This window comes from Ostrea edulis, chromosome 8 (assembly GCF_947568905.1).
Source record: "Ostrea edulis chromosome 8, xbOstEdul1.1, whole genome shotgun sequence".
NCBI lineage: Eukaryota > Metazoa > Mollusca > Bivalvia > Ostreida > Ostreidae > Ostrea > Ostrea edulis.
Window position 1 is genome coordinate 58,779,023 of NC_079171.1, and position 25,741 is coordinate 58,804,763.

Here is a 25,741-nt window from a genome sequence, read left to right on the forward strand (position 1 = left end):
GTAGTCCGGTAATTGTGTAACCGAATACGACGAAAGAACTTCGATCAACTATAGGAGATCGAAGAATGAGATGATAACTCCATTGTAGATTCATTTTTTCTACATAAGTTGGTTCATTAAAGTTACCGCGGTATATTTTATGTTAGCCATTGCCTTTAAGAATTTCCAACAGGCAATTAAAAGGTATATGCGCGTATACTACCTCAAATTCCTTCGCGTAAACGTAATCCACAGTTACAATAAATTCGCGCAAATGCACATAGCCCTTTAAAGGTGTGTCGGGTGTTGATATATCCCCATTACCCTGTAATTTTCAATTGAGAAATCTGCTAGTGGGGAAACACGAAATGAAGTTATATTTTATTGAAAAGTATGTAGACATTTTGATATTCGATGCACACAATCTTATATCAACCTCAGTAAACTAAATGTCCTTTACTCCGTTATTTCAAAACAAAAACAATAAACAATATTTTGAACTTCATTTTGCAGAAATTTCTCTCTCTCTCTCTCTCTCTCTCTCTCTCTCTCTCTCTCTCTCTCTCTCTCACTGTAATCATCATGGATCATCTATATAAGCTGAACCCCCAATCAACAAAGTGTTACTTATTTCTGTCCAATGTGTTTTGAGGAATGTTCACTAAATTTGGCGCCTATTGAATACAGTTAAACGACCTATTTTATGAATTTCATTAAAATTCCCTGGGGATATGTATCAATGATCAGAATGAAAATTAGCAAAATGAGATTAAGTTCCAGTGGAGTCACACTAGACATACCATGTCTGTGTCGATAAAATATACTTCCGTCCGGGTAACACTTCATGACTTGATTCTACTAAACCATAAACAAAATTGATATGAGGGTGAAGTAGGTAACATATGTCTTTATCGTTATCTTTAAAGAAGATACAAATATTGTGTGGATAAATGGGCCATTTATCAAGATAAGTTGATATAGGGGGAATCTCTGTCTTGAGGAGATTGGTCAGTGACAGTGGGCGACAGCTCTTGATAGTCGTCCGTATCTCTGACACCTATTTTGTCGTACTCTCGTGTTTCCTCCATTTCGGTATGAGTTTGTTCTGGTTGGTTATTTACATGATGTGTTGGGGATTGCCGTCTCTGTTTGCGGAAAACTAGAATAACGTTCACCAATACGGATATGACCAGTAGTGTTGAGGTAACAGCGATTATAGGAATGTACAATCCACTGGGGGAACCTTCCTCTGAAATTACACAATGTGATAGAACAGTTAGAATAATGATAATGATATACTGATAACAATGATCCAATATGACGCCTTACCATATTTGGCAAATCCTAAACTGCTCGAGTCAGGAGATACTAAAAATAAAGAACAATACTTAAGGTTATGTTATGCAAAATTAATTTTCTACATTTATATAATGTTTTGATCTTCATTTCATTATCTACTAGATGAAATTCTGCAAACACACGGGGAATCAAAATTAAATGATATAGCACAGAGGACGGACTTTTTAAATGGGTGTTTGAATTGTTATGCACATGAATTAAATTAATGATATCTGTAGTTCAAATGAATTTATTATTTTTTTTAATAATATGGTGCATCAGTTATATTATATTCATTGATATCTTGTGCAGTAAATAAAACTTGTTTATTAGGAAGTCATTTGGCGCTCCAAATCAAATGTTCTATTTATTTCCTGTGCGACAATTTAAGGGCAAGGCTTTGAATGCACGTTGTTTCTTCTCCTCAAACGCAATAATCGAAAACGTAGTGCATTATATGAACGGCAAACTGAAAAACTGCTATACCGTGAATAGTGGCCTGGTTTCGTAGACATTGTTAGGTAGTGTGCAATCTAATTACCGTTATATGCTTAAGTTTTAAGGCGCCAACTTCTCAGAACAGTCCTGGACCATTCGAAATCTGGCATATTGGACAGTTTTCTACTTATTATTCACTTTTAAGATCAGTGTCATCACAAAGCATGCTGCACTCAAAATAAAAAGAGAAACGCATTTTGTGTCGATCCATGTGTGTGTACATTTTAGTAGTTTTTAATAAATTATTACAAAATTCGCGATCGTAACAGGGACTTCTATAACCACGAAAATATAAGAACATTGTAAATATCAGATGAAAACTGTATTACAAAAATATCGATGTGTCAGATCGTTGGTCATGGGAGCGGTTTTCCTTCTTTGAAAGATATATATATATCTATATCTATATATATATTTATATATATATATATATATATATATTTAAGTAAAATATATATAAATCTTCATAAAGTGATTAATATGTATCTAGTCAAAATAATCATAAGTATAGATATCACTGAAAACCTACACAATTTTATGCTGATCATATTGTAAACCAAATCGCATCGTCTCGGCTTGCAGGAAAGACCTGAGAATATGCGATTGGTATGACGTTGTCTCGCTTCGTTCTGGACATGTGCATACGGCTGATTCAAGAATAAAATCACAGATTGAAGAAACGATCAGGCATACTGTAAATGTATTACATTTGGTTGTGTATTCTATTTAGCGCCTTTGGCGGAACGCAGCTTCCGCTAAATCAAGTACATCGCTAAATGCCATCCGTAAATCTAGATGTTTAAAGTAATTCAGGAATGCGCTAAATCAAATCTACGCTAACTTGTTGAAAAAACGATTTCCGCCAAATATCGTACACGCCAAATATAATACGTTTACAGTATCTTATTCATTCAAGAATTATCAAAACTTATTTCTTCTGTAAGATCAAAATGAATTATTGATGAACGACGCGTTTAATTCATATCGTATTATCTTAAGTAGTCCTTAAACAGAGACGAAAATTGACTTAGATCCATCACTTCACTTTCATTTTTGCAATTTCATGGTAGTTTATCGAAAACGTAAGTTATCATTTCCATTTTGTGATGTTTACTAATCAAGTAAGTTTATATCATAGCTTACGGACTTAACCTCAAATGTGAAACAAAATTAAAGGTTCACGCAGTAATTTTGAAGGAAGGGTTTCATAGTTTATTGGGAAAATTCAGTAATCTAAAATTAAATATTTCCAGTTAAAATAGTATATTCTAATAATCATAGTTTTTATGTAGAGACAACGGTGGTGTTTTGCAGTGGTATGACGCGTTATTTAGCCTGACGGTGGTGTCATGTAGTTTGGGATAAAGGCATAGTTAATCAGCACTATATGATGTAAGATTTCGTTGTACAAACTTATTACGTGCTATTTTTTAGAAGTAAACGACAGGAGTCGGACATCGTTTCGCTAAGTTCATCCTGTTCCTGTTTTTTTATGCACAGAGATATATAAAGCAACAATGTATTTAAAAACAGAGTTGGGTGAAAGGTGAAGATAACGAACTGTGGTTGATCTCGTAAATTCTTTAAGAAATGCAAAAATAGGATTTGGGCAAACACGGACCATGGGTATACACCAGGGATGGAAACATGTGTCTAGGAACAGTAAGCATCCCCACACCGCGGCCTCGTATCGTGATCCGGTAAGCGGAGTAATCCCCAATCAAAATCAGTCTGCCAAGAACGGCGTAATAATCAATATGAAACGTCAGACATTTGACTTGAAATAGATTGTATTGGCAAACTAGATCATCATAACGATCATAAAATTTGCGAAACGCTGACTTTCAAATAGACTGTTGAACTTCCTCCACCATCAACTTGTTTTGTGAGTAGCTCCGTGGATAAAAAAACGATCATAGGAAAAACGAATTAAGGCGTATTGAATCAGTAGAGAGCTATAAACACCAGTCACAGGTGATAATGCAATTGTGTTAGAAAACATGGAAAGCTGACGATGGAGAAGCTGAAATCATACCATCTCTTATAAAGTTGAATGTTAAAGTTGTCCTTAATATTAATTTTCAATAAAGTATTTAAGTAAAAAGCAGATGTGAAGGACTCTGTGGTGTCTTATCGCAAGGTCAAAAGGATGTTTCAAATCGATATATGAATGAAAATGATGAGTTGTGATCCTACGTACGTGGAACATTTTCAACATTAAGACGTTGAGTCAATATCTTCTTTATTCAAAATGTAAACTTATATATTTATAGAATTCTAGCACTTGAAAACTCAAAATCACATCAGCCTTAATGAAAGTTTTCTAGCACAGTTAATATTTGAAGACTTTTAAAAATTGAAAGCATGACATACTTGCATAATGACATTACTGAGATGAGATGACAATGAATAGAGATATTTCACCGACCCGTCAAGCACGATATGCCTCTCCACCCCTCTTCGCAACCGTTTATACAACTTCCATTGTCTGTAGAGCAAGACCGCCCATCTTTACAATGTCCACAATCAAAGGCACAGTTAGGTCCATACTTGTAAGCGATACACACTGTTAAAACAATACATCGTAAACTCCAGATTGGACACACGGCTTTGTTTGGATAATGAATGTGAAAAATGAAGATAACAAAATGTGATCAATATGAAAAACTCATACACCTCATAAACATACGAATTACAAGTAGGGGAAGACGAACCCCTGGACACATCAGAGGTGGTACCAGGTACCTATATCAGCATTGATTTCACGAAAGGTAATTCACAAATAAGTTAATCAAAAGTAAGTCCATCATCAATTGTATCAACTTTACTTAGAATAAAATTATCTACTTATCTTTCCATTGGCTTCATACTAGACAAAATGTGTGCTGACTTCACAAAGTGGTATTGTGTATATCGTGGTGGAGTGACTGTCAATCTTATGTGTTTTATTAGTCAAGTTTCACATTTGAACAAATTAATGCTGACTTCAGAGTGGTATTGTGTACATGAAACAGTGATAGTGTCTTGTAGATGATGATTTATGTGGTTAGATCATTAAATTATAGACCCCACGACGGGTGTGGCCGGTCGAGAGGAGGTGCCTACTCCTCTTAGACACCTGGTTTCACCTTTGATATATCCAGTGGTCCATGTTTGTCCAACTTCAGTTGATATGCATCTTTATGTTCCAAATTCTGCATCTTTACTCCATACCATCATTTTACACGTGTTCAGGCAATTGAATTAAATAAAAGACGATGATGTCAAAACATTAATTTTAATTCTGACATTAGCCACATTCTTGTCTTGTATTTGGTCATTAACGACATACAGTAGTTAATGAATGACAATTAACCAATCAATATCACTGTTACATCATATATTTACCTCGACACTTTTGAGGCATCCAGTGATCTTTGCAACCAAAATGGCAACTCCCATTTGATTTATCGCACGTACTGCCGTCCTTACATTTGCCACATATTTCTGTACAGCGTTTTCCATAGTAGCCATCTGCACAAACTACAAATACACTAACAGTATACAATCATGAAAGGCGAAGATATCAAACAGTGATAAATCTCATAACTCCAAGAAGCAATGCAAAATAGAGAGTTGGGCAAACATGGACCTCTGGACATACCAAAGAATAATGATAAAAGTGAAAAAGAAACAATAGAAAAATAGAAGGGTCTTCCGCTGAAGACGGAATATTTTAAAATTAACTAGACACGATCTTGCTGCGAGTAAAGAATAAGTCTTCCGTCCGATATTGCCCACCATTTTCTCTATATCCGGAGGTGGGATCAGGTTTCTAGGAGGAGTAAAAGTGTTGCTGATAAATGCTCAAGGAAAATGTTGATAATGCGAAGGGACATTCACAAATTGCATATCACTTTACTAATAGATAATGAAATAATATCTTCAAATAAAAATTGGAAAGGTTAAGATAACGATCAGTGGTCAAATCTTATACCATAGGTGGGATTAGTTCACTTGGAGTAGTAAGCATCCCTTATCGACCGGACACAATCGCCGTGAGGCCTTTACCTTCATACATAGGTGATGCTTGCCTCTTATCCAAAGGCCTACTCTTTAGAAGTAAGAATCATGGATCTTTCGGATATGACTTTCAAAATGTAGGCCCCATGACGTGACTGACGTTGACATGTTAAAGAACACCCATTGTTAAGCTCGTAAGCACTAAGCATATGTATATATATGAGGTATTCTACCTTCAGCTACTGCCGTTAAAATTTGAGTGAAGAATATCACCTTGACGAAACATAATCAAGTCCAACCTACCTTCTCCAGGCTAGAAATATACACATATTACATCAGTCCTGTCACAGGTCACACTATATTGTAAAATATTACATCAGTCCTGTCACATAGCACACTATACTGTAAAATATTTCATCAGTCCTGTCACAGGTCACACTATATTGTAAAATATTACATCAGTCGTGTCACAGGTCACACTATATTGTAAAATATTACATCAGTCCTGTCACAGGTCACACTATATTGTAAAATATTACATCAGTCCTGTCACAGGTCACACTATATTGTAAAATATTACATCAGTCCTGTCACAGGTCACACTATATTGTAAAACATTACATCAGTCCTGTCACAGGTCACACTATATTGTAAAATATTACATCAGTCCTGTCACAGGTCACACTATATTGTAAAATATTACATCAGTCCTGTCACAGGTCACACTATATTGTAAAATATTACATCAGTCCTGTCACAGGTCACACTATATTGTAAAACATTACATCAGTCCTGTCACAGGTCACACTATATTGTAAAACATTACATCAGTCCTGTCACAGGTCACACTATATTGTAAAATATTACATCAGTCCTGTCACATAGCACACTATACTGTAGAATATTTCATCAGTCCTGTCACAGGTCACACTATATTGTAAAATATTACATCAGTCGTGTCACAGGTCACACTATATTGTAAAATATTACATCAGTCCTGTCACAGGTCACACTATATTGTAAAATATTACATCAGTCCTGTCACAGGTCACACTATATTGTAAAATATTACATCAGTCCTGTCACAGGTTACACTATATTGTAAAACATTACATCAGTCCTGTCACAGGTCACACTATATTGTAAAATATTACATCAGTCCTGTCACATAGCACACTATACTGTAAAATATCACATCAGTCCTGTCACATGTCACACTATATTGTAAAATATTACATCAGTCCTGTCACATGTCAAACTATGCTGTAAAATATTACATCAGTCCTGTCACATGTCACACTATATTGTAAAATATTGGAGAAATTGTCTAGACCCTTGTATCTTGAACTTGAACTTGTTTGTCAGGAGCCTGTCTAGATTTATGATGTGTAAGATGGAAGGTAAAGATAACGAACAGTGATCAATCTCATAACGTCTATAAGCAATACAAAGTAGATTATTGAGCAAACACTGACCCCTAGACATACCAGAGGTGGGATCAGGTGCCTAGGAGGAGTAAGCATCCCTTGTTGGCCGGTCACACCCGCCGTGAGCCCTATATCCTGATCAGTTAAACGGAGTTATCCGTAATCAAATTAAGTGTGCCAAGAACGGCCTAACAACCGGTATGAAACATGTCAGACAACATTTGACCCAATGATAGGTTGTATTGACAGTACATATTGGAAAACATACATACTCAATTTCAACATTTTAATTTATGACCACTATACAATTTACAAAATGATAACAAAAACTATCAGATGGGATACTTTGTTCTTGTACTCTTCGCCCGTCTGTCCATCCGTCTATTCGGCCGTCCGTCTGTCCGTCTGTCTATCATAAAATCTTACAAACGCGTTTACTCCTACATGGCTTATCGGATAGACTTGAAACTTTTTACAGTGTTTCATTACCGTTTGTAGATGTGCATATTGTCTGGACAGGAGGATCAAATTATTTCCCTATAAATATAGAGGATCTAAGAGTGGTGAAGGATATGAATTAGCATGTGAAAACTTCTATGTGGCTCATCGGAGTTCATGATGCATGTTCTTGCTCACGCTTTCTCCCCAATACCATGTAGTGCATTAAGGGGAAGGGGTGTCATTTGGAGCACTTTCAATTTTGGAAGGTGGAGAGACAGTTGTTTTTTTAATAAAAATAATTTCTAGTCACAAGAGTTTTCTTCTTCGAATGATCATCGTCTGCAAGGCACTATGTGGACAGCAATTAAATTATCTTATATAGATGGACACTTACCATCGCATTTAGAACCATTCCAGTGCAACTGGCACCCGTTACTGCATACTCCTGTTATTTTATTACAATCATTTATATCCACACAGAGTCCACATTTCTGAGTACAATTTTCTCCGTAAAAACCAATTCCACATTCTACTGAAGAGATAAAACGATAGCATCGAATTAAGTATGCATGTTTTCCCATCATTTTATTGATGTATCGTGTATCTAAGATACTGGACTAAAATTCTAGTATATTATCGACGTAATGAACAAAAAAGCTTCAAAACTTAGAGCATCGTTAAAACCTTCGACGTTATGCTGTGTTTTTCCTATGTATGATTTCACTAGATATGGATCTGGGCTGAGTTTTACTATACTGACTTAAGAATTCCGTACGTTTTAATTTAAGATACGATACTTCTGTTTTAATAACGTGTTCTTAAGTTTCCATCGTAAAAATATTCGCAACTTTCGATCTGACGCTGCACAATCGCATTTGTTACTTTCTCTTTAAGTATTTCATAATATGCGACTGCGAAAAAGGGCCCAGATGCAGCAGCACGTCATAATGAGAAATCGGCGATAGAAATCTCTAGATGTTTGCCTCACAATAAAAAAAAACGCAAGTAAAACTGTTGCGGTACACGTGGTTATATTTTTTTCCTCTTTGCCTTGCATTTGATGTATGTATTACAAAAAGGCACACGTATTATTTCCTATCTGTAATTGCTTGCGATATTCAAATTGTAACGACTTTATTTGTCGATCTAATTTGAATTTACCGCGATTTCAAAGAGTAATAACTCTGTCAAATGAAAGCGGACGTGTTTACATTTCCGGCCAAAGTGAAAGTGCTTGGGAAATGTCACGAAATGAGCCAAACTTCCACAGCAACATCGATAAGTATACCACCAGAAATTGCTCTTTATCAAGACTATGAATTCTTAGAAGATATTGAACGTGTTGATGAATTATATTTCTCCAAACTTATCGCTTCAAATTTAGACGCGCGCGACAAAAAGTTTTGTGACTTATCCAGTGACAGCGAGACACAGGCAAGTGATGATGATATTTTCAATTATGATTCCGATTCCGAATGTGAAAATAACAACAATGATGGAGATGTTTATGTACCACATGAAGTTAATGGTACGGACATTAAGGAATACATAATCCGATCGAAATTTCAAAATGACACTTGCAGTTGTAAGGAGTTTTATGGAATGCCATGTAGCACAAAAATTGACTTTGAATCAGCATGTGAATTCCATGATCACTGTCTTCAATGTACTAGAGAGGAACTTGACACTATCATTAAGGCAGAGTTATTTGCACACAAACGGTCTGGTTCTGTAACACAGGCCAAGAAACACAGAGAGAAAAACCGAGAAAGACCATTTCAAGAATATTTCTTTAATGGCCACAAAGTGTGTCGTACAACGTTTTGTTTTGTACATGCTGTTGAGAGGAAGAAGCTACATAAAATTGCCAGATCTCTGGATACAGATGAATTTTTACCTAGAAAACATGGTAACAGTGGCAAATCACCACGTAAGAGCCTAACAATGAGTGATTGGGAGCGGATTAAAACATTCCTTACCAAGTATGCTAGTGACCATGCACTGCCATTACCAGGTCGATTGCCAAACTACAAATCAGAGAAAGTTCTTCTTCCTTCAGACACAACAACTGCAGATATTCATGTTCTATATGAGAGACTAGCAGAAGACATGAACTTTAGAAATGTACATCTAAGGACTTTCCAGAGAACGTGGCACGAATTATGTCCATACATTACTATTATGAAACCATGCACTGATCTCTGTCAACTTTGTCAAGACTTTTCCCATAAACTTGCTATGGTTTCAAACATGAATGATGAGGAAAAAAGAGAAATCCTGTCCCATTACACTCAACATGTATCAGAGGCAAAACAGCAAAGGGACTATTACAGACAACAATGTACCCTAAGTAAAGAAACATTCCTTTCCTTACCAGATGAATCAAAACAGACAGGTAAATTCAAATTCTACTGAAAATTTTCATTTGCATACATACTTAATTTATGGCATATACATGTATATTCTAAATATACATACATATGTATGTCATGGGCATCTTTTTAGTTTGAAAATACATGAGTTGATACATTCTGGTTGTAAATTTTAGTTTCTAAAATATCAATTTGAACTTTGAAATGTTTTCTATGATCATGATGTTAAAAAAAAAAATACAATGTAGATAAAGCCCTTTTCAATATTTGGCTTTGGTCATTGAAAAATCATGAGGGAAAATTAATTTTTTGGATAAATATAACATCTTTCTATTTTTAATTGAATTTACATTACAAGAAAATTATTTCAAATACCTATAACTACCATACACATGTGGACATGCACATGCATTATTCTTGGGATTATGCACAACAGGTCCATTTCCCTCATCATGCCCAGCAAGTGGGACCCATATTTTTCAAGACACCAAGGAAGTGTAATGTGTTTCGTGTGTGTTGCGAGGGTTCAGGTATATACATTTCCAAATAAAACATATTTTTAATTATATTATTAAGTTCTTTGAATAATACAATAAACACAAACTGTGCAAATTATCAGACACCATAGAAACAATGTGTGAATATGTACTTGACATATTGTTACATACTTCATGTACTTATTTCATGTGTTGTATGAACTCTTATTTGAAGAAACAGTAAAATATTTAAATAAACTAGGAATCAGTTACAAATCAATTCAGTCAGCTGTTTGATATGAAATCTATTTACAGTAAATTAAAATTTTATTAAATATATTTGATATCTTTGTATAAAATCTTACTTCATTTTTGGATTTCTAAGCAATATATTGTCATATTCTAAATTTTACCCCTCATGAATGATGTTGCGTGTTTAAACATTATTCAAGTTGCAGTTTTATGATTATTTCACTTAAGTTGTTCTAATTTTTGTAGGAAGGCAAGTGTTCTATTTGATTGATGAAGCTGAGAACACTGGGAAGGGTGCAAATTCTGTCATTAGTATGGCTCACCACTTCTTTCAGCACCATGGCCATGGAGAGAAAATAGCCTCCATACATTTTGACAATTGCAGTGGACAAAACAAAAACAATTTTGTCTTATGGTATGGACTATGGAGAGTTCTTGTTGGTAAGTTTCATATATATGTATTAACTATTAAAAGTATATTTTGTTCTTTCAATTTAATTACTATTGAATTATTCATGTTCATTTAACTACTAATCTCTGATTATTGTTATCTTGAGTAAGGGCAACCACCTCATATGTAGGACTTGTTAAAGTGACATGAAGTACAGTAAAATGTAATGAAAGTATGATAGAAAATTTAGGATTGTAACTTCTTTAAATTAGGACTCCATATGATTGTGGAATATTCCATGATGGTCGCAGGACACACCAAGTTTGATCCAGACTGGCATTTTGGAGTATGGAAAGTGAAGTGGCGTTCATCCACTGCTGAAACAATGAATGAGATTGCAGAAACAGTCCGTCATTCATCCCGGCGAGGGCATAACATTCCTCAGCTTGTGTCCGATCCACAAAAACCTGTGAAATTTAGTGATTGGAAGTCATACCTACAGCGTTATTTTAAACCTATGAAAAATATTAAAGGTTATCATAATTTCCGAGTGAATGCTGATACTCCTGGTGTTGTGGAATGTAAGGAGGTCTGCAATTCTGTCCCTCTATGTGTGAATCTCTTGAAAGATCGGAACATCCTTCCCTCCATAGATGATCCTCTGCCCCAAGATATTCTAGCACCTGGTTTTGAGCCTAGGAGACAATGGTATCTATTTGAGGAAATCCGTGAACATTGTCGGTCCCCTACTGCGAAAGACACATCATGTCCGAAACCAGTGGTACCTAAAAAGGAGGTGACAGTCGATTCTTCCGCTGCCACATCGCACATGGGGAAAAGGAAATCTTTACTCCTTAGATAATTTATTATACATGTAATGTGTGATATAAGCAGTATATACTGTTAATGAAAGTGCAATTTGATGCAAGCATGTATTCATCTATTGATATTAATTATTTATTTTACATAGTTGTCTATTTTGTGATGTTTGTTTTGCAGTTGATACTTGTACAGATTTGTAAATTTTTAGCTGTGCTCATTTTTACTGGAATATGATATTTTGTCTACATGTAAACATCTTGTAGGGATGACTATATAATTTCAATTTGGATGTAACTTGCATGTAATTCTTATTCAAATGTTCATTGTTTACTTGTTTTAAACATTCATTGCTTGTTTTTGTGCAAATAAATGTTTCTGCTTATCTTACTATTTCAAATGAAAACTGCAGTTTTTGTCTTCTTCATTGAGGTCTAAAATGAAGTATTAAAGAGGCAATGTAGTCATGGTCATTTTAGAAACCTTTTCTACCTCCTGAAAAAAAATTTGGTGATTTTTAACTGGTTTAACTAATTTTGAATGAAATCAATAATTGACTGATTGCAAGTGAATTTCAATGTATGAAAATGTCCAATGGGCTACTAGTAATTTAAGAAATCTTAGATAGTTGAAAATGATTGTATTGTTCATTTGTTGACAACAGTCTCCTTAAATTATAGTCAGCCTTATGAATTCCATTGTCATAATAACTCAGAAATATGTTTTATACAATAGTTTATTTGATCTTATCTGACAGTTTTAAGCAGGGATTAATAAATATTTAAAGCTTAAATAAAGAAATGACTGTTTCAGTATTGACTGATAGTTGTAAATGCGTCAGAACGCTTGATGACGTTATGAATCTTACTGGATGTGTTGTATATATAGGACTATATCTTCTTTATTGTTAGAGATATTTAAATGATTTTTTCTGTATTTATTATTCAAAGTATTCTGGTTATAAAGAAGCAAAAAAATAAATTTCGATTTTTTACTCATCTGGGCCCTTTTTCGCAGTCGCAGTCACATATTACATGTAAATTCAATATTTCAAGCTCGGGGGACGGTCGTTCGGACCCTCGCCTACACATTATTGTTGAATCGGTATATAGGAAAAAGTAGTCCAAATCTCTGTTTAATAGCAAGTCCGGCTGTGATAATCCTGAAATTTTATAAATGTAAAATAATCCCAGTGTAGCGTTGGAGTATTTTTCAAAGAAATTAGAACAACACCATATTGTAAAAAATCCGAAGATCTAATACAATGAATAAATTATATTACAGCATTTGCGTATAAAAAATATAAATATTTTGCTATATGTAGACCAACCATATTAGGATCCCTCCCCTCATTTTTATAAGGATATATTGAGACTCATTTAAAAGCCTCAGTAGAATTTTATATACAGAGTTTGTATGGCTGATTTTTGGCATGCAGGCACACAAATTGGGTCCGGGGAAGGGTCACGTATATTAATATATATATGTTATTTTGTATGTGAAATTTACAAAAAAATGACATCGTCACGTTAAAAAAAGTTAAACAGTAACACACACGGATAGAGAGAGAGAGAGAGAGAGAGAGAGAGAGAGAGAGAGAGAGAGAGAGAGAAACTTTGGTTTTAGATGCAGTTTGTAATATATATTGCACATAACAATTTCTTCAATCTTCAATATTAGATCGGCCACTTCATCATTTGCATTATGATGTCAAAACATAGAATATGACGTCACATGTCATTATTTATTGTGTGGAGATTGAACTCGATTTGAAACCCGTGTGAAAATATGGCTGTGGTATCCCAAAGAATATTCTTAGATGTGAAAATTTGGGATATGTCCACAGTGAACTGAATACGTGTTTTTGGAAACGTATAGCCTAGCGTTCAATGAGTTCTATATTTGTCACAGTGTGAGAACTTCGCTTCTGTCGCTAAAATGTCAACGAAAACGCAAAGGTTAGTTTTCATTTTGTCTCAAAATGCTCTGGAACATCGAATAGCATGAGAGCAGCCATTTTTATTTAGTTAACAAATAACTTACGAAAAAAATATCAAATTTAGATAGCCAATAGGCTGTCGTGGAGTTACGATGATTTCTGAACGTAACTTAAGTTATGAAGTTTGATAAGAGGGATTTTTATCGTAAGTTAAGGTTACAATGAAATCTTGAACTTACAAAGTTTAGTAAAACTCAGCCCCGAACTCCCGCCTTCGTTCAGCATTTTTGTATATCATATTCAATTGATAACATGGCTTAATAAAAATAGGCATACTCGTCAGGAGTACCTTGACTAGGTACAAAATTAAACCATGATGTTATAAATTTGCAGGAGGACCTTACGACTAGTCAAACATTTGCACACAAAACCATTTCCATATACAAGTGAACGGACACACAGGTTTCAATTAATGCTATCTTATTTAGTAGTGTCTCCGAGATAACACGGCGTTAAAAAACCTGAACAGGTCCCAGCAGAATTATTCTTAAATAACTGTCTGTATCAATAACGTTACACAGGTAATTATTGTTTCTGAGCTTAAGTTCCGCATAAATAACTCTATCTCATGTTTTATTTCATTTTCATTCCCCATTTCTTTTTATTTTAAAACGGTAACATTTTCAAATAAATCGTTTGAAAAACTTTCATTCATTCTCTATTTCTCATCTTTCTTGATCCCAATGTCTCGGCATAGAAAGAATCGATCGAAATGCGGGATTTGAAATCAAAGCCAAACCGTTCGTTCCCGTCTTAAGCTGTTCATTCTCCATCTTAAAGCGTCCCGTTGTCGATAGAATGCGCTTCGTTCTTGCTGCGAATATTTCCGTTCAAACCTTAACCGTTCGTGTCCCAATCAAAACTGTTCGTTCCCAAGTCATTCAACGTTCGTACACCGTTCTACTGGTCTGGTAGTATGCTTTAAAAGATGTGAAAGGTTCCCAGTAAATAATATAGTCAATATTGATGTCCATGCACAATGTGAATGACATTTATGATTTATCATGATGCAAGTTATATTTTCAAAATGATTTAACATAAAACAAAATACACGTAACTGTTGTTTTAAAGAAATAATTAAATAACGTTTATGAACAGGTCACGCTGGGTATTTTCTTAATTTATTAAGGGACTGTGCTCGCATTGAACAAATTGACGATACAGATATGTAATGGTATCCATGTAATATACAGCTCATGTAAGTAGTTGTTTTATACTTAACGACCCAGAGATATATACCAAGAAGGCTAATTGTACATGGTCTTGGACCTCGTGTCAATTCATTCGTATAGTAAAACAATTTTGTATTTGTTATTCATAGCTTCTCAATTCACACTCCCACTTGAAAACAACAACTGGAGGACAGCTGACCATAACGAACAGTCTCTGATATAAATGTTTACTTAATTGAGATTTATCCACGCGTATGATTTTAGATATATTTCTTTTTTCTTGCCAAAATAAAGGATGGATAAAAATGATGAATGCAAGGTGAAGATAACGAACAGTGACAAATCTCACAACTCCTATAAGCAATACAAAATAGATAGTTTGACAAACACTTACCCTGGTTGTACCAGATGTGGGATCGTGTGCATAGGAGTAGTAGGCATCATTTGTCGACCGTTCACATCAACCATGAGTCCTATATCATGCCCAGGTAAACGATTAAACAACTGAATAATTCCTCTTTTCCAACAATGTTGTCAATATGTGGTTTTTTTTTCAATTTAAGACTTAAACGCACTTACAATGCGCATGTAATTTGACGTTTTGCTTCTTTTGAAACTAGGGCTGTGCGGTGCACCGAAAATTTCGGTGCACAGCGATTCATAACATTCGATTCGATGCACCGATTACAAATTCCGGATTTCGGTTCGGTTCGGTTTAGATTTTACTTACACTAAAACAACAAATATGGCGTCCGAGTGATGTTGAAAACGTGGTTTTTTATGCAACAGAGACTTAAATCACTACTGTGTTGAGAGTTAGAATTTTCACCAATCAGATACCAACAGAATATGGTCCGTAAGATTATTGCAGTTTATCTTTACATGACATATAGCATTTTCTGTCAGTGGTGGAGTGAAATCAACATCGTAGGTAATGACACATATGAGAGAAGTATAAATCAATAAAGGAGATATTTTCAAAGACTCTCAATTGATAAAATTGTTGAATGTTTGCATACCAATGAAAACAATATCATATACATTTTAGATTCACAATAAATTTGTGCAAACCAAAACTTATGCAGCACATTAATATAACAAAATTTGATAGACTGTCAGTGTTTTCTTTTTTCTATCAAAGTTATAAAATAGCATTATGAATAGATATGATGCTTACAAATGACGACACATAGTTATATAACCTGAATAAAATCAAATCAAATATGCTACTCATTAAAATTGTTAATTTTTGTGGTGTCATTAGATAAATTGGACCTAACATGAACCGAATCGAAAATAACCGAACCGTACTGTTCTGAATCGAAACCGAACCGAATCGAGGTAACCCTGAATCGTCCCAGCCCTATTTGAAACCCAGTTGCAATCCGATCCTGAATAAACATTGACTATGACACATTGATGTTATCCTATTCATCCAAAAAATAACTTCTTTGTCCCTAACTGAGCAGTGTGTTGATATAAACGATTCAATCATGCTAGGAGAGTTCCGAATTAGATGCGGAAACATACAGTTTGATGGAACCAACGCGGTTTTAAATGAGAACAGAACGAATCGATCTGAGAACGCAGCAATTTAGTCTGATGACTGAACACTGTATGAATTGAACGGAAATGTGTGATGTGGGAACGAAACGGAACGATTCTAATCGATAACGAAGCGTGTAGTACGCCTCGATCTGTATAATGAAACCATTGCGTCTATTGTCTGTCTGTTTATCCGGACATTTTCTAACGTACTAGTACATTAATTTTCCTGAAAAACTGTACATATTTCTTTTACACCATGACTATTGATAGGTATTGAGAATAAAGGAATTTAGACTATCTCGTATCCTGCCTAAGTGTGAAACATGTTGACAAGTATGCTGCTTTCTGGTCTCAGCAATGCAATGTTTTACATGTTTCCATATACATGAGTGCTGCTGAGTTGGGTTTTTTAATCCCTTTAGGGTAGTTATGGTAGACATTTTATTCTACCCCATCAGGGATGGAAATCACACACCTCGTTCGCTACAATTCATACCAAACGATCATTGGATCTCCTATATTTACCATGACATGTTGGATATTTCCAATGTCCATCGTCGGAACAGTTATCAGGACATAATCCATCTTGGCTGCAGGTCATGTTGTTTTTACAATGACCACAACGCAATGAACAGTTTTTTCCGTAATATCCGTCAGCACAAATTACGAACGAGCATACATATAAGAGAATGCAGTCGAAAAAACTACCAAACATTAGCAAACAGTAAGAATGTGGAATTTTCAAATGAAATCAAGAACATTACAGCAGTGGATTACAATGGTGTGTATCGGGAATGGAGAAAATGTAACGCGACTGACTGCTACGTTCACTCCTCTTTAAATACCTTCATACTTGCAGACATCAACTCAGATCTTAGTCTACGGTACTTACTATAACAAGAAGGGGAAACATCCGACCAGACCGAAATTCGAACCCTGGTCTCCTGAATCTCTAGTCATTTACTCTACCAACTGAGCTATCTGGGCACCAGCGATCGAACACAGCTGATTGCTACAGGTATATATGGGAAGCACAATGTTAAATGCATATGTAACGTCTTTATATCAACAAATGTAAATAATTGCAACACTAACCATCACATTTCGGCCCGTTCCAGTGCGACAGACATCCCTTTAAGCAGACGCCAGTTGTCGTATCACAGTCGTGTTTGTCGATACAGTGACCACATTTATGTGTACAGTTTACTCCATAGTATCCCTTTTGACAGTCTATAATAAGATACAAAATTGAGGGTGGCGAATTCAAATCATTTTACATATGTTTTGTAATCTTTAGGATGTTACATATTTTCAAAGTTAAAAACAATATGATCAAAACTTGGTGAAATGTTGAATTGTTTTTATTTCTTTAAATGCACGCTGGCATGATACACAGCACGGTGAACTGTGGTTATGTAATGGAAGGCGAATATACCGAATGCTGATAAATTCTGTAATTCCAAAAATGAATACAAAATAAAAAGTTTGGCAAATACGGACCCCTGGGTATACCAGGGATGGGGTCAGGTAAACATCTGCGTGTTTCATAATTGCATTTTTTTTTGGTAATGTTTCTGTTTTATCTGATCAGGAGTTATGATTATTATTGCGCATTGGAAACATTGTTATAGAGTTATTTAGTGTTGTCATGACTCGCAGCTTCCTGTGCTTTTCAGCATCTTTTATATTTATGGCCTACTCCATTGAAAGCATGTCTTATTTATGACATTGTCAGAATGTGTAAAGGTGATTGCCAAAGTCAGTTTTCATTGTTTCAATGGGATAATTTACATCAATTCGAACTTCTATGGTGTATGACACGCGTGGCGATGTGATATTGTTGTTGCTATTTCCTGTGAATTTCATACTGGATTTGTGCATTAAATTATCTAGTGATGTTTGCAGCTTGTTAAATTTAACGTATTCAATTATCCACATTTGAAAACAAACACATCTAGAAACATATACAGGTTTTGTGTAGAAGATTCGGAGAGCAGTTTCCATTCATGAACTTATATCATTATGTATAATACTTTATCCCTTAATGTCTTTGACAACATGTATTTTTGTTTTGAAAACTTTTCTGAATAAATATAGTACAGATTCATGTCTACCAATGCTCACAAATTATATAGGGTAAATAATTCTGACAATACCTGTACAATGTGGTCCAGCACGATGTGATTCACTGCATCCATATATACATTCACCATTATAGGCGTCACAGTGTTGGTTGAAACATCTTCTGTCACATACATGAGAACAATTTTCACTGTATCGCGTGGCACCACAACCTAACAGTCAACAGCGTTATCATATTCAAGTTAAAGTTTATAGAATATCTAGTCTATGAAATGATCAAGTAATCGCATATTACGTATCTAAGATTGTCATAGTATGTGTAAATGAAGTAGTAATCAAAACATTTTATATTTGAAATAAAAAGAGAGACAGAGAGATTAGCAATCGTACCCAGTACATTGACTTCACAGATCTCTACCAAATGTTTATCTTTACTTTTGCCGTTACAGTTGGATTGTAGGACCCTTTGTTTAGTGTTATAGAAAGCGATGCCGTGTGTTGTCCTGTTCACAATAATAGTCATATGCTGTAGTGGACACCCAGTAAGTGGATCTTGTTGGTACACTAGACGTCCTGTCACACCATCAGGGGGTATAAAGGATTCATTGTCAAAAACATATATTGAAAATCCTGTTGACCGATATATCGCTGAAACAAATAATTTTAGATATTATGAAATTAGCCAAGTCATGTTTCAGACAGGTAGCATAGTATTTCGACAAAAAAGTGAGGGAACTGAAAGAGAAGTTGATTTCACACTGTATTTACAACATATGCCTCATTTTCCACACGGTTAAAACCTCAAGCGTGGGGTAGTGGGTGTTAAACAACAATTATTATTTATTTCAATTTCCTGCTTGTGTGTTGCATTCTGCTTTTAACGTAGTTTCCCATTTACAGGTATAGTGAAAACATTACTAGCTGGTTGAAAATGGATCTTTATTTCAGCAACGTTGGACTTCCTCTGTAGCCACACTTTCCACCAGACACTTTGATATCCCCCTGAGACGTCCATGACGGCGCATGGTTTCTGGGCGCCTGTATCTCCATTAATTGCATTGGAAGCCACGTAATCATAAAAAGGAGGCCCGCTCATCGTCGTGTTGCCTCCAAATTCATCAACAAGATCAACTAGAAAATATAAACTCAATATTCCGTTACTCATCATATCCGGATTTTACGGAATTTAACATACTCTGACTTCAATTGTGTTGATATAATTCATGAAAATATCTTTGATTTACTCGGATATGCAAGCTGAAGATAACGAACAGTGATCAATCTAATAACTCCTATAAGCAATACAAAATTGATAGTTGGGCAAATACAGACCCCTGGACACACCAGAGGTGGGATCAGGTGCAGAGAGGGAGTAAGCGTCCCCTGTCGACCGGTCACACCCGCCATGAGCCCTATATCCTGATCAGGTAAACGGAGTTATCCGTAGTTAACATCAGTGTGCCAAGAACGGCCTAACAATCGGTATCAAATAAGCCAGACAGCATTTGACCCAATGCGAGGTTGTATTGACCAAGTAGATCGTCATAACGTCCATATAATTTGCGAAATACTGACTTTAATCGAGACTGTTGAAACCCCTCTACCATCAACTTGTTTGTCAGTAGCTTACATCAATCTAAGAACTGACTATACGCAGAACACACTCTTGCATATCGAATCAGTTGAGATATAGAAACACCATATGCATGTGATAATGAAATATTGCTACACACATATGGGTAGTTGACGATGGAGAAGCTGAAATCATCCCATTTGTCATACAGTTGAGTTGTCAGTTTGCCGTTAATATCAATGAAATATGCAATAGAATAAGCATTGATCAAATGTATTTTCTGTTGATTTTCCAAATATTAGTAAAATGTGTAAGATTCCCAGTAAAATCTTAATTTGATAACGCTTACGTTGTACGTTTTGTAAAGCTCACAATATTACAGGTATTCAAACTATAACTAATATTCTCTATTTATTTTAGACTTTCTATAAATTCACCCTCTGTCTCTAATGTATTGTTTTTATACACATAACGATTTTATTGCACCCCCAAAAGTAAAACTCATCAGCAGGTTTATGTTATCATGAACTTTTCTTGGTTATTGTTACCCTTATCAATGCACTCTAAACTTCTCATCATTTCTAATTGTTATTTTTTCATTGACATCTCCTATTTGTATTGGAACATCCAATGAATCATGTATCACCCATGAGGTGCTGCATGGTTGTTCAAATTGTTTATATTCTGCCCTAGTGATACCAGTATTAGATGTAATTATATGCCTATTCGCTTGACCTCTGTAAGAATTTTTTTTTTTGGTGAAAAAAGGAAGATATCAGTTTGATGACTGATTATAAAACGATGATAGATGAAAGATGAAGATAACGAACAGTGATCAATCTCATAACTCCTACAAGCAATACAAAATAGATAGTTGGGCAAACACGGACCCCTGGACACACCAGAGGTGGGATCAGGTGCCTAGGAGGAGTAAGTATCCCCTGTCGACCGGTCACACCCGCCGTGAGCCCTATATCCTGATCAGGTAAACGGAGTAATCCGCAGTCAAAATCAGTATGCCAAGAACTACTGTGTTTTATACCAGTAACCGAGAATGAAATTCAAACAATGCTTGAAAATAGAGGCAGTAAGAAAGCAAAACTTTAGTGAAAATATTACAAAACATTCGCGGGACTACTCCTTCGCTAGAAATCTTGCAAATATTTGGTCGACATTATGAGTATGCGCGAACGGAAAAAAAAGAGGAGCATGTACGCAAGCAAACCCCCAATGATTTTTAAAGTTTATGGATTGAAGAAATAGTATGAAAACTCTCACAAGCTTGGTATCATCAATGATAAACATTACAAGTACATATTGATGAGGTAATTCTGGCGAATGACTGACAACAATTGATTAAAATTTCGACAATTTATTCACGCTGCACATTTCATTTCTTAAATTTACTTATATTTCTCAATTGCCTGCTGTCAAATTTTGCCTTGGAAATAATTTATAATCCCCCCCCCCCCTTTCATCTATGTAGGCCACAACGTACACAATTTGTCAGAAGAAGGAAAAATCAGAGTAAGTTACTTGTATCCCCCAGGAAAGAAACAATACATTTTGTAATGATTGTGAGCATATCTATAACATTCTGATTTGATGTAATTACCAAAAGAATCATTTACGTATTGAGTTTCATTATTTATTGAACTCGTAAAATACTAATTTCAAACGATTTAAAATCAATTCATCATCTTCACCTTTCTGTTAATGAGTTTTTACAAATATAGATACATATTCAAATATTGATCAATCACATCAGGTGATTCATGGATATGAATGTATTTTGATATGTGTAAAACAGAACAGTCTCCGCCATGGAAAACAGTTTGCACTCCAGTCCAGCAGATCGAATGTTGCTCTCTATTCCAGACAACAGCTGTATACTATACGTATCTGTTTCTTGGTATATAATGTGACAAGTAAACATTTTTTTGGTTAATCATCATATTTGAAAACATAGTAAAATTTGCAGTATTATAAACAATGCCTCAAGTTGACCTTTTGCTTCTTGGCCAAAAAAATAAATAAAATAACCTGTTTTGTTTTAAGATTATTCTCTCGGACAACCGTTTTAGTAATCGTTTCCATTACGCTAGTCGAAATTAAATCGAATGGGATAGAGAGACAAAACGATAGATAGGGAGAGCGACCTTACCAAAACTTTCACAATTCGTCGCGTATATTACCAGCCACACCCGGTTCAACACCCCCATGTTAAGACATTTGTGCAAGAAATTAAACGATTTAAACTTCCTGATTTGGATATAATTGATGTATGTTCAGTGTCATACACCTTATCACGGCGGAAATAGCGGGCTAAAGGAATTCCTCTGTCTCTTACAAAACTTTATATCAATAAAAGGATTGGGTAGTGTCACTTAATTCATCAGAGTATGATAAACCCTACTTGACAAAAGAACGACATAATACGGATCTGCGTTTTAAAATCCTTCAAAATTCATAAATAAATGTCCATCTATCTATCTATCTACAAATTTGCAGGAGAACCTGTCCCTTCCTCAGGACGATGGAATATTTACATAGAAAAGAAAACGAAATAGAAAAGGAAACTAAAACTACACCTAAACTACAAAAGCTGATAAGAAACAAAGCGTCTACATATTGAAATTATTGAGTGTGATATGTGGCAATAGAGAAGTCCGTTGACATGAAACATCAAGACAGGTTGTCCGTAAAATTTGACAATTCACTGTTGTTTGTGTCGTTGGCCAGTTTAGTGCTTTTTATGACCTCGTATCTACTATTAGATCCAACACTTTGGAGTTGAGTGTTGTTGGATTAAAGTGCTTTATATATATATATATATATATATATATATATATATATATATATATATATATATATAACATATCCATTGAGCATCAATGAAGAAACATTTATATAACTTTTACGGTACCAATTTTGATCCACCAGATGCGCATTTCGACAAAAAATGTTTCTCCAGTGATGCTCAATGGAAATGTTTTAAATCCGAAATAACAATAAAGTTGTTAAAGCTATGTTATATATATGATATAGATAAAAGATAGATAGATAGATATATTGGTTCTGATATATGTCTTTTGCTACGAATGGATGGGAACATGTGACCTTCATCATGGAGTTTGACCTACCCTTAAGGAAATCTAACCTGGACAATATCTTCTGAACTATTTATCGCAGCGTTTTCATACTTTGTATTAAGATTCTTTATGTCAAAAACTTTATTAGACTCCAAGATGTTTGACCTTGTAATCTTGATCTTGTAGTTTGCCTGAAAACTTTCCGTCTTGATTTTGACGTCGTAACTTTGATCTTGGATTGGACTTACATTTGATAAAACGTAACTTAAACACTTTTCTCTGAGCTGTTTGAGGTAGGGATTTCATGCATTGTTTGAAATATCTGATATGCCATGCCTTTAGTAATTTACAATTAATTATTTTTATGTCCAAGCCCAAACTAATATCATTTTTGAAAAAGCATTAATGTTACTGATGTGGAAGATACCAGAGGTAAACAGTGCATAGAAGTATGACTCTATGTATCTCTCCATCTATATATTGTTCCTCTAATTATGTACACACAAAGTTACCTTAATTAATTATGTGATTCTCGAACAGACGACATATTCCGAAAACTACATTTTATTTTCAACTGAATATCCCCTATATTGCGTAATTGTGCGTCATTAATTGTCTATTTAGGATAGCGCAAATAATATCCGTATTTTCGCCCAGAGGTATTTTATATTTGGATAGTATTCATGTTTGATATGAAACCATATATAAATTGTACTTTCTGATCAGATTCTTGATTTTTATAAACTGCACAACATCTGACCAGTCAATCATTCAAAACAGGAAGCACTATTTGATTCTGATAACATTCTCATTGGAGACATCCTGATTGGCACGAGTGGAGTGTGTCGCATGCTTGTTACAAAGTTCTGTCCAATTACAAATTAAGTATGTGTTGTCGATTTATCAGAATAAATATAATATAATATTTTCGAAAAATACACATTCCCTATACTTTACTATAGGTGGTGTGCATGGTCGAGTCTAGCTAGGAAGTCATTGAGGTGCAGTAATCACATTGCAGTATATAAACATATTACGGGTAGAGTAAAATAGCTCATCTCAGAGAAATATACAGGTAATGTACAAGTAAGACAACACGTATTTCTTCGATTTATGAATATTAAAAAAAGATCATTGATAGTGGTGAGTATTTAATAAATATGATGATATAATTCAAGAATACATTGGTACCGTATAAGTTTTACATTATGACCCCTGGGTTGAGGCCTCTGCTGGTGGACTGTTAGTCCCCGAGGGTATCTACAGTCCAGTAGCTAAGTACTTCGTTACTAGCTGGAAAATACGGATGTATATTTAATTGCTGTTACAAAATTTAGAAATTCATTTAAAAATTAAGGATTATCTCCCTCATGCATAGCTCTTATTCTTGGACGAATTTGGCTCCACTTTTTTGGCACGCTGCTTTTGGCTATATTTAGCTCTAAAACTTCATAGTTATTTCGGATTTCAAAGATTTCGGTTGAGCATCACTGAAGAGACATTATTTGTCGAAATGTGCATCTGGTGCATCAAAATTGGTACCGTATAAGTTTTACATTATGACCCCTGGGTCGAGGCCTCTGCTGGTGGACTGTTAGTCCTCGAGGGTCTCTACAGCCCGGTATAAGTTTTACATTGTATACTATATGGCTAGACACTGATTACTTAAAACATGATTTTAGAAAGATTGTTCATAGGTCTAATTGTTTTATTATAAATAATTTATTAAATTGGAAATAAACTCTGTCGTCGAAGGTTTTAATTTGTTTTTGCAAAAATATCACTGTTTGGTCTTGGCAAATACAAATGAAATACAGAAAACAGGAATCCTCGCACAAAAAAAAAAAAAAAAAAAAAACAACACAAAAACAAAACCCAAATTCAATTAAAAACAACAAAACAAAACAAAAGCAGAAACAAAGAAAAGTGAAAGAAAAAATAGCATTTACTGCTATATTATCGTTTCGTTCACCAAATGAAGGGAGAGAAATGGAGAAATAGAGATATTGAGAGGGCTTACCAAAACATTCACAATTCATCGCAAATAACAGCACCCACATGTGTTTCAGCATCCACATTTTCAGACATCCGTGTCAGATATTAAACAATTCTAGCTTCCTGGTTTGGATCTCAAAGCTGTGTGTTTAACGTAATGTACCTTAACGTGCTGGAGATAACAGGGTAATGAAATTCTCCGTCTCTAAAACATTGCGTTTTACATAAAACATTAAGTCAATAAAGCGATCCGATATTGTCAATAAACATATCTAAGTATCAGGA

General features: G+C 34.9%; 1 protein-coding gene and 1 pseudogene across 1 annotated transcript; one reads left to right on the forward strand and one right to left on the reverse strand.

Annotated features, from left to right (window-relative positions):
• Nucleotides 1–347: 347 nt before the first annotated feature.
• On the reverse strand, nt 348–25,719 carry LOC125660805 (uncharacterized). The gene is made up of 10 exons (XM_056146750.1): nt 25,482–25,719; nt 19,715–19,927; nt 19,187–19,444; nt 18,871–19,008; nt 17,810–17,944; nt 8,080–8,217; nt 5,203–5,337; nt 4,244–4,381; nt 1,309–1,347; nt 348–1,228 (listed from the first exon to the last, which is right to left on the reverse strand). The coding sequence occupies exons 1-10, from the start codon at nt 25,537–25,539 to the stop codon at nt 942–944; spliced, it is 1,539 nt and encodes a 512-aa protein (XP_056002725.1). The 5' UTR covers nt 25,540–25,719; the 3' UTR covers nt 348–941.
• Nucleotides 10,435–12,406, forward strand: LOC125660824 (uncharacterized; annotated as a pseudogene).
• Nucleotides 25,720–25,741: the final 22 nt, after the last annotated feature.

Bases quoted from the DNA above. Each gene is read 5' to 3' on its own strand.
- LOC125660805 (XM_056146750.1), bottom strand. From the start codon at position 25,539: ATGTGGATGCTGAAACACATGTGGGTGCTGTTATTTGCGATGAATTGT. The intron at 1,348-4,243 runs GTCGGTGAAATA...CTTTATTTTTAG, and splicing joins AGGCATATCGTGCTTGACGG to TATCTCCTGACTCGAGCAGT. The intron at 1,229-1,308 runs GTAAGGCGTCAT...GTGTAATTTCAG, and splicing joins TTTAGGATTTGCCAAATATG to AGGAAGGTTCCCCCAGTGGA.